Source organism: Oncorhynchus keta, chromosome 15, assembly GCF_023373465.1.
Source record: "Oncorhynchus keta strain PuntledgeMale-10-30-2019 chromosome 15, Oket_V2, whole genome shotgun sequence".
NCBI lineage: Eukaryota > Metazoa > Chordata > Actinopteri > Salmoniformes > Salmonidae > Oncorhynchus > Oncorhynchus keta.
In genome coordinates, this window is record NC_068435.1 from 26,095,033 (window position 1) to 26,104,360 (window position 9,328).

The following is a 9,328-nucleotide window of genomic DNA, read 5'->3' on the forward strand; positions in this document are numbered from 1 at the left end:
CTGGAACGACCGTGTCTTCCCCTAGGACCACCGTGTCTTCCCCTGGAACGACCGTGTCTTCCCCTGGGACCACCATGTCTTCCCCTGGAACGACAGTGTCTTCCCCTAGGACGACTGTGTCTTCCCCTGGAATGACCGTGTCTTCCCCTGGGACCACCGTGTCTTCCCCTGGAACGACCGTGTCTTCCCCTGGGACGACTGTGTCTTCCCCTGGGACGACCGTGTCTTCCCCTGGGACGACCGTGTCTTCCCCTGGAACGACCGTGTCTTCCCCTGGAACGACCGTGTCTTCCCCTGGAACGACCGTGTCTTCCCCTGGAACGACCGTGTCTTCCCCTGGGACCACCGTGTCTTCCCCTGGAACGACCGTGTCTTCCCCTGGAACGACCGTGTCTTCCCCTGGAACGACTGTGTCTTCCCCTGGAACGACTGTGTCTTCCCCTGGAACGACCGTGTCTTCCCCTGGAACGACCGTGTCTTCCCCTGGGACGACCGTGTCTTCCCCTGGAACCACTGTGTCTTCCCCTGGGACCACCGTGTCTTCCCCTGGGACCACCGTGTCTTCCCCTGGGACCACCATGTCTTCCCCTGGAACGACCGTGTCTTCCCCTAGGACGACCGTGTCTTCCCCTGGGACGACTGTGTCTTCCCCTGGGACGACCGTGTCTTCCCCTGGGATGACCGTGTCTTCCCCTGGGACGACCGTGTCTTCCCCTGGGATGACTGTGTCTTCCCCTGGGATGACTGTGTCTTCCCCTGGGACCACCGTGTCTTCCCCTGGGACCACCGTGTCTTCCCCTGGGATGACTGTGTCTTCCCCTGGGACCACCGTGTCTTCCCCTGGGACGACCGTGTCTTCCCCTGGGACGACCGTGTCTTCCCCTAGGAAGACCGTGTCTTCCCCTGGAACGACCGTGTCTTCCCCTAGGACGACCGTGTCTTCCCCTGGAACCACCGTGTCTTCCCCTGGGACGACCGTGTCTTCCCCTGGAACGACCGTGTCTTCCCCTGGGACCACCGTGTCTTCCCCTGGGACCACCGTGTCTTCCCCTGGAACCACCGTGTCTTCCCCTGGGACCACCGTGTCTTCCCCTGGGACGACCGTGTCTTCCCCTAGGACGACCGTGTCTTCCCCTGGGACCACCGTGTCTTCCGCTGGAACCACCGTGTCTTCCCCTGGAACCACCGTGTCTTCCCCTGGGACCACCGTGTCTTCCCCTGGAACCACCGTGTCTTCCCCTGGGACCACCGTGTCTTCCCCTGGGACCACCGTGTCTTCCCCTGGAACCACCGTGTCTTCCCCTGGGACCACCGTGTCTTCCCCTGGGACCACCGTGTCTTCCCCTGGGACGACCGTGTCTTCCCCTAGGACGACCGTGTCTTCCCCTGGGATGACTGTGTCTTCCCCTGGGACGACCGTGTCTTCCCCTGGGATGACTGTGTCTTCCCCTGGGATGACTGTGTCTTCCCCTGGGACGATCGTGTCTTCCCCTGGGACGACCGTGTCTTCCCCTAAGACGACCGTGTCTTCCCCTGGGACGACTGTGGCCAAAGAACCCAGTAGGAGCTGGAGAAGCTCCACCTGAATACTGAAGAACCTTGGATAGTGGGACAGGCCAGAGAACAGAGAATTTTCCAGAGGATGTAAAACATGACTGTGGGGCCTTGACTAGGAGCCTTGACTAGGAGTCTTGACTAGGGGCCTTGACTAGGAGCCTTGACTAGGAGCCTTGACTAGGGGCCTTGTCTAGGGGCCTTGACTAGGACTCTTGACAAGGAGCCTAGACCAGGGGCCTTGACTAGGAGCCTTGACTAGGGGCCTTGACTAGGAGCGTTGACTAGGGGCCTTGACTAGGAGCCTTGACTAGGAGCCTTGACTAGGAGCCTTGACTAGGGACCTTGACTAGGAGCCTTGACTAGGGGCCTTGGCTAGAGGCCTTTACTAGGAGCCTTGACTAGGAGCCTTGACTAGGAGCCTTGACTAGGGGCCTTGACTAGGAGCCTTGACTAGGAGCCTTGACTAGGAGCCTTGACTAGGACACTTGACTAGGGGCCTTGATCTGAATTGGGCTTCACATGACCACCACTCACTTGACTCTCTGGCTCAGTGACAAGGTTCTGATTCCATCCCATTCTGCTGAGCTGAAGGACCCTGTTTAAAATCTGCTGTGAGGACCACAATGAAGTCATGTGTCATGAAGAGCAGGAGCAGTTTGGGGAAACCCTGACCTAATATATAAATTCTCTTGCACAATGAAATGCACACAAAGCACATTGTAATAAATGAAAACACTCGTAATGTTTGAATAAGTGTTACAAAAAACTTGCTGTACAGTAGATGCCTGTATTTCCAGTGCTTGATTGTAGCCTTGATGGACGCTGTGCATCGATCCTAATCACAGCCTGGGCTGCAGCCTAACCGGACTGTAGTGTGACATTAACCCCATTTTTTATTTTTTTATTTAACCTTTATTTAACCAGGTAGGCTAGTTGATAACAAGTTCTCATTTACAACTGCGACCTGGCCAAGATAAAGCATAGCAGTGTGAACAGACAACACAGAGTTACACATGGAGTAAAAAATTAACAAGTCAATAACACAGTAGAAAAAAAATAGTCTTTATACATTGTGTGCAAAAGGCATGAGGAGGTAGGCGAATAATTACAATTTTGCAGATTAACACTGGAGTGATAAATGATCAGATGGTCATGTACAGGTAGAGATACTGGTGTGCAAAAAAGCAGACCAAACGACCTGGGAGGGGTAGGCCCAGTCTACTCTACAGCATTTCAACTCCTCTTACAGTGTCAGTGTATTGTTCACTGAGGCTTGAAGCCCAGGCAATACAATTATAAAGCAGTGGAAATGCAATTTCTTGGTGAGAGGAGATGTTTGGCTTCAAGTGCCAGTCGAGGTTTACATGTCTTCAATCAATCAATCACATTTGATTTATATAGCCCTTCGTACATCAGCTGATATCTCAAAGTGCTGTACGGAAACCCAGCCTAAAACCCCAAACAGCAAGCAATGCAGGTGTAGAAGCATGTCTTGTTTTGTTACTGTGTAGATATTTTGAACATCGCTGTGTAATGTGAACAAACATATCTACTTGCCTGCACAGTGTTGCCAATAAAACTTTGCACTTTTAAAACCTGTTTTTTCATTTACATGAAAGAGTACAGGGAGGCATTCATCAACATGGATAATAGATTGATGCTTCAGTAGTTTCATGAAAGCTGTGGTTAGTGTTCTACAGATTGGATCAGTAATTGAAACGTGTTAGGCTCAGCATAATTAGCCTTGCAATCTATGTTGTATGAATACTTCAAGATAATAGATAATCACATGCATTCTTTATTCTGACATTAAATTAAGACTTTTATGAGGCAAAATGTTGCATGTCTTCCAGTAACTTGAACACACCCCTGAAGTTTCACCTTCATTTTAGGAGAATAGAGACAGTAAACGCCAAACTATTTTGTAAAGCAAATGAAAAATAACTACAAAATAACTACTGTATAACATATCAGGCTTGTTATTGAATGACTCACAGCTTTAATCACATTTTTTGGCGGATTAGGAAGAGCTGCTCAAATGCATGACCTAATTTAGTTTGGAGGGGCGTACTGTAAAGGCAATACTCTTAAGTGTCGTAAAGATATGTAACATTTAGATTAAGAAGAGATCAGTGCTTGACTTGGGTAAGGAGGTCACAGGAGCTGAGTACTGGCACCTCACATGTTTTAATACTGGAGTTCCTGTTCCTCTTCTAGATTATTAGCTCAAAAGTATTGTGGAGCTCTTGCACCTAAATATAAACAGTACTGGCACCTGTTCTAGTCCAAGTCAAGCACTAGAAGAGGTTACTAAAATGGGATGAGGGTTGACTTTTGATGTGTGCTTGTTTTTTCAGAATGCACTAGAATGACTGAATCAGCATGGAAGTAAAACTGTCGTTTTCCGAGACATCCCAGGAACTGTTTTTCAAACTGAAACCACACCTTTGGTAATCATCAATTTAAGGCCAGGTGTGTCTGGCTCACACTTTTAATCAGTTTGTTGTGAGGCAAGTCAAGTTGATCTATTGTTCTGGTGGTGAGCAGGTCATTTCTTACATTTGTGTGCTCTGTATTGCAGTTATTTTCTTATTCAGGGTCATTATATTTAATTGGTGGTGTCACCATTTGTAAGATGCACTTATTTTTCAATGGAATTATTTAATGACCTGAATTCACTTAATCACCTTGTTGCAAACAAAGCTCAAGGCTTTGATCAACAAAGTGTACACTTGTGGCACATTTATAGTTGTCCCACACACCATAGTGCATTCAAAGCGTAGCCTTTTTGTCTTCTACCGAAACCAATACAGGACCAATCGGGTTGTTTGATGAAACAAAGCTTCAGATGTCATTGATCATGTGCTTCTGATAGTGATACAGGCATCGGCACACTGCTTTGAGGTAAACTGCTTAGCGATTTCGACACACCTCAGCGCTCCTTGACATCACTAATTGTTAGACTGTTCATTGATAAAAATAAAAAAAAGCATTTCCTTTCACTTTCCATCTGTTTCTTTCCTTAGTTTAGGTATGGCAGCAACACCATTTGAAAATGGACCACATGTGGCAGCGGGGCACATTGGGCCACACCAGCCAGTTCCTCAGCCCAACCCTGGCACATGGCACCCAGTGCATGGACCCGAAGGATCAGGGCCCCATATAACCGATCATCAGCCCCATCCTCATGTGCACCAGTCTCGACCCTACTTCTATGTGCAGCCCCCTCCTCCTCTCTACCACTACCAGTGGCCCATGCCCTACAACCCCTGCTCTGGATTTCCAGGAATGGCTGAGTTTAAATATGTTTTTCTTACCCAGTAGTATAAATGCTGTATAATGTCCAGTCTGGCGGTATAAAGTAATATTCATGATCAGTAAACCACATTTTTGTTCTGATCTACTACATGTATTGTACAGCTCAACATGTATACCTCTATAATTTGAGGAACCCAATGCTTTTCAGCTGTTATTTTAAAAAAAATGTATTCAATACAATTGAAAGATCCAATGACACTCATTCCTTCTAATTTTGTATTTAGGTTACGGTATGCCGGGAATGGTTATGCCACCTTTCCTTCCCCACCCATACATGGAGGTTCCAGGTTATGTTCTTCCTCATTCCCAGCTGCACCCTGCAGAATACAGACAATACCAATTCCGTCCTGCTGCCATGGCCTACCAGAACAACAGCAGGATGTCCAGCACGTTTTACCACAACGCCACACCCATAGAGATGGTCAACTCTGAAGTACAGACTGAACCACCACCTGAAGTGGTGAAGGATGGTCCCCCCTTGGCTAGACTACTGGCTAGGTCTGACTTTGGAAGAGGCACCAACTCTACCACCCCCTCATCTCTAAGCTCCAAAGCAGAGAAACGGAGCTGCCCAGAAGAAGAACCTAATTCCCCCATTGCCTCCAAAACTGAATTCCAGGGGATACTGAGGAGCCAGGGTACTGGCAAAGACCCACCTGCAGGAACAAAGACCATGCACTCACGTAGCATCTCTATAGAGTGGATGACACAGAATGGACTGATGGTGCCAGAAGATGTGGCACAAGAGTTGTCTGAAAAAGTGTCAGATGATCATCCTAATCAAAGCCAGATGTCCTTTTATAGTCAGGTACCCAAAAAGTTGAATGATTCTGTATGGTCAGTGCAGTCTTTGGCCCCGTATGTCCCCTCCAAAGAGTTGCTTATGGAGAACGGCATTGTGGTGACTGAGAAAGAAGCAGATCCTTCCAACGTCAGTCAAGACCTCGCAGCCAGTCAAGTCATAGCTATAACAGAGAGGAGGAGAAGTCTGAGGTTTTCGCTGACTTTAGAAAATGTGAAAGAGGCAGAGAACATGGCTGATGTGAATACTTCTTCATGCCAAGAGTCCTTCCATTATAGCCAAATACAGCAAAAGGCTAATGCGTCAGTTTGGTCAGTGCAGTCTTTGGCGCCGTATGTCCCCTCCACAGAGTGGCTGATACAGAATGGGCTTTTGGATCATGAAGTGTCGACTGCGAAAGAATCGGATGCGAATGTCAGTCGAGGCCACACAGCTAGTCAACTGTTGGCTATAACCGAGAGAAGTCAAAGGTTGTCCCTGTCATCGGTAGACACACTTCCCCCTTATGTTCCCTTTTCCTGTTTGTTGGCCGACATGGGAAAAATGTACCACAGAAAGCATCAACTAGGCACTGCAGAGCATAAGCAAGTTTTCAGCACGCCAATGGATAAATTCATCCCATCAAAGAGGCTGAACTCTGAAGCTCTTCCCAGGAGGAAAAGGCAGCTCAAACTTAGCCACAACCTACACATGGAGCTTGTGGAAAAAGGTTCTCCTACAAGCCAAAGTGCAATGATCCCAAGTGTTGAAGGATCTTTGAATAGCACTCAAGGGTCATTGAAACCCAAGGCTCAACGTAGCCCAAATCAGAAGGCTCTGAAATTTACAGAGCCCAGGGTCCTGAGCCCTCCCTGCTCTCCAGATGACCCTGAACCATATTCCTCCAAATGCCTAGCAGGAGACAAAGCACCTGGCTGCAGTTGTACAGGTCGCTGCAACCAGAAAATGGAGGCGGAAGTGATGGAACCTGCCAAACAGACTGGGCCTATTGTACCCAGTCGACAGGACTGTGAGCAGATTGCAGTTAGGATGCCAACGGCTCCCTCATCAAACGGACACTTTAAGACGTGTGGTCTGATGTGTTCAAAGCTACAGGAGAGGAACTGCTACTGTGAGGCGCCGAAGCCAAACGGAGTGAGTTTCAGGAAGCGCCACACAGGCAGACTGAATAAGGGAAATGTGGCCAAGATGGCCGCCGATCTCATCAAGCCTCAGGCACAGCAGCGTCTCATTCCACAGAATCAAAGACGACAGATGGGTAAAGAGGGCATCCCATACTTTTTGATAATTCCTAAACTTGGTCTAAGTTAGTCTGCTTTGATATATTCTTACACAAATGCACACTGAAACAATGCTGTAAAATGACACTTTATATAGTATCTTTCTCCTGCAGATTCCAGGGGAGCAAACAAGGCCATGCCTGATCATGTAACTTGTGATAATGGATATGGGCTGAACTACTCAAAGAAACGGGGACGATGGCAGAATAGACCACAGGGTATGTATACTGAACAAAAATGCAAATGTAACATATAAAGTGCTGGTCCCATGTTTCAGGTCCTGAAATAGAAGATCCCAGACATTTTCCATACGCACAAAAAGCTTTTCTATCAATTTTTGTGCACAAATTTGTTTACGTCCCTGTTAGTGAGCATTTCTCTTTTGCCAAGATGATCTATCCGCCTGACAGGTGTGGCAAATCAAGAAGCTCATTAAACAGCATGACCATTACACAGGTGCACCTTGCACTGGGGACAAAAGGCCACTTTAAAATGTGCAGTTTTGTCACACAACACAATGGCACAGATGCAAATGGCATGCTGACTGCGGACATGTCCACCAGAGCTGTTGCCAGAGAATTGAATGTTCATTTCTCTACCATAAGCAGTCTCAATGTTGTTTTAGAGAATTTGGCAGTACTTCTGACCGGCCTCACAACCGCAGACCCACTCCACCCCAGGACCCCACATTCGGCTTTTTCACCTGAGGGATTGTCTGAGACCAGCCACCGGACAGCTGATGAAACTGAGGATTATTTCTGTATATCATTTTTTGGGGAATACCCATTCTGATTGGCTGGGCCTGTCTCACCAGTGGGTGGGCCTATGCCCACCCGCGGCTGTGCCCCTGCCCAGTCATGTGAAATCCAAAGATTAGGGTCTAATGAATATATTTCAATTTACGGATCTCCTTATATGAACCGTAATTCACTAAAATCATTGCGTTTTTATATTTTTTGTTCTGTAGAATGTTAGTCATTCTACCGACTATTTTCCACGGTATTGTTAGTGTTTTCAATGCTGAATACCTGATGGTGTTACTGGTTTCTTCACCAGACAGAGCACAGACTAATCCATCAAACAAGCCTTTTGGACAGCAGAAAACCCAGAGGAATGGTGACGAAGAACCCTGGACTGGGTATTATGGCAGATCTGGTAAAACAAGAGGCAAGGATAACAACCTTGATGGATGATTTATGGTTCGGACTGATACGGATGCGTTCTATGAACGGCCAGTCACGCCATTCTGTCTGTTTCATAAAGTAAGGTTAAATTGTCAATCAGCAGTTGAAACAATAGCAAAGTGTTTTCCCTGCCCCCGTTTCTGTAAAACACTGAGGTATGAGGCTGGAGAAATGTAACCACTCAAATTCATAGACCGATCTATGGATGCAAGGACTGACAATCTGATATCATTAGTTTTAAACATGTTTTGAGACTACACATTGTTTCCATTTACCCTTTACAAACATTGGAGTAAAACAAGCTTGTAGTTTTGGTTCTGATGGGGTACGACAGTCCACATGAGGCATGTATAAATTATACTTTTCCAGAATCAATACATTTTTGTACTTAAAATACCTATGTAGCAACTGTAGATTACCCCTTTTTAAAGGGGAAATTGTTAATTGCCAAATTCATTTTTAGACACATGCATTTAATTTGTATATCTATTGATTGTACCTCGTTCAGAACCAGAAATATAAGGTTGATTTACTCCAATGTTTGTAAAAGTAAATGGAAATAAACACTGTATAGTCTCAACATGATTATAACTAATATTGATATCATGGATTGTCAGTGCTTGCATCAATAGCTCTGTATGAACTCAAGTTGTTACATTTCTTCAGCCTCCGCTTTCTACCTACAGAGGCCGGGTTAGCTTCAATTAACATTCCAAGATGAAGCCCTATGCTGAAGTTATTTTTAATTGTCATTTATCAACGCTGTGTTTTCTCTACAGGAGCAAATGGAAGAAACCCAAGGTACTGACTGACCAGAGACTGTCAACAAATGACAATGAAGACATTTTTAATAACCCTATATATAGGCCTATCTAAAATAAAGTTTTTTTCCCCTCCAAATTAACTCCTTGAGTTTTGAAGTGGTGGAGGAATTTGAAATTAAAAGTAGAAAATGTTCATGAAATGGGGCTTATTGATCAGTAAGGGAATTTGGACTCGTCATGACTGCTGAACTCTATAAAGACTTCACAAAAGCAAGATTTATTCACTATCGATTGCAAAAGGCACAGCATATTCATTGTCAAGGAGTCCCAAGTGAAAGATGAACCTTTACTCCCATAAAGGTTATCTAAAAAGTAGCCTACCCAACACTCTTACTGATAGGGCTGTGAAGTTGCCTACTTCAG

The 9,328-nt window shown here is 46.2% G+C and overlaps 1 protein-coding gene across 6 annotated transcripts; it reads left to right on the forward strand.

Annotated features, from left to right (window-relative positions):
- The first annotated feature begins 3,950 nt into the window (after nucleotides 1–3,950).
- Nucleotides 3,951–9,046, forward strand: LOC118394675 (uncharacterized). Of its 6 annotated transcripts, none has more exons than XM_052463771.1 (7): nucleotides 3,951–4,096; nucleotides 4,371–4,461; nucleotides 4,584–4,841; nucleotides 5,098–6,935; nucleotides 7,071–7,175; nucleotides 8,018–8,112; nucleotides 8,921–9,046. In XM_052463771.1, exons 3-7 carry the CDS (start codon nucleotides 4,591–4,593, stop codon nucleotides 8,951–8,953), a joined length of 2,322 nt encoding a protein of 773 aa, XP_052319731.1. In that variant the 5' UTR covers nucleotides 3,951–4,096; nucleotides 4,371–4,461; nucleotides 4,584–4,590; the 3' UTR covers nucleotides 8,954–9,046. The 6 variants fall into 6 exon arrangements, with proteins under 6 accessions (XP_052319731.1, XP_052319725.1, XP_052319730.1 ...); XM_052463765.1 differs by having other exon boundaries at nucleotides 3,952–4,096; nucleotides 8,014–8,124; XM_052463770.1 differs by having other exon boundaries at nucleotides 3,952–4,096; nucleotides 8,014–8,112.
- The last annotated feature ends 282 nt before the right edge of the window (nucleotides 9,047–9,328 follow it).

Coding starts and splice junctions, on each gene's coding strand:
- LOC118394675 (XM_052463765.1), top strand. CDS start 4,591: ATGGCAGCAACACCATTTGAAAATGGACCACATGTGGCAGCGGGGCAC. Junction 6,936..7,070: donor GAATCAAAGACGACAGATGG/GTAAAGAGGGCA, acceptor TTTCTCCTGCAG/ATTCCAGGGGAGCAAACAAG. Junction 7,176..8,013: donor ATGGCAGAATAGACCACAGG/GTATGTATACTG, acceptor TTTCTTCACCAG/ACAGAGCACAGACTAATCCA.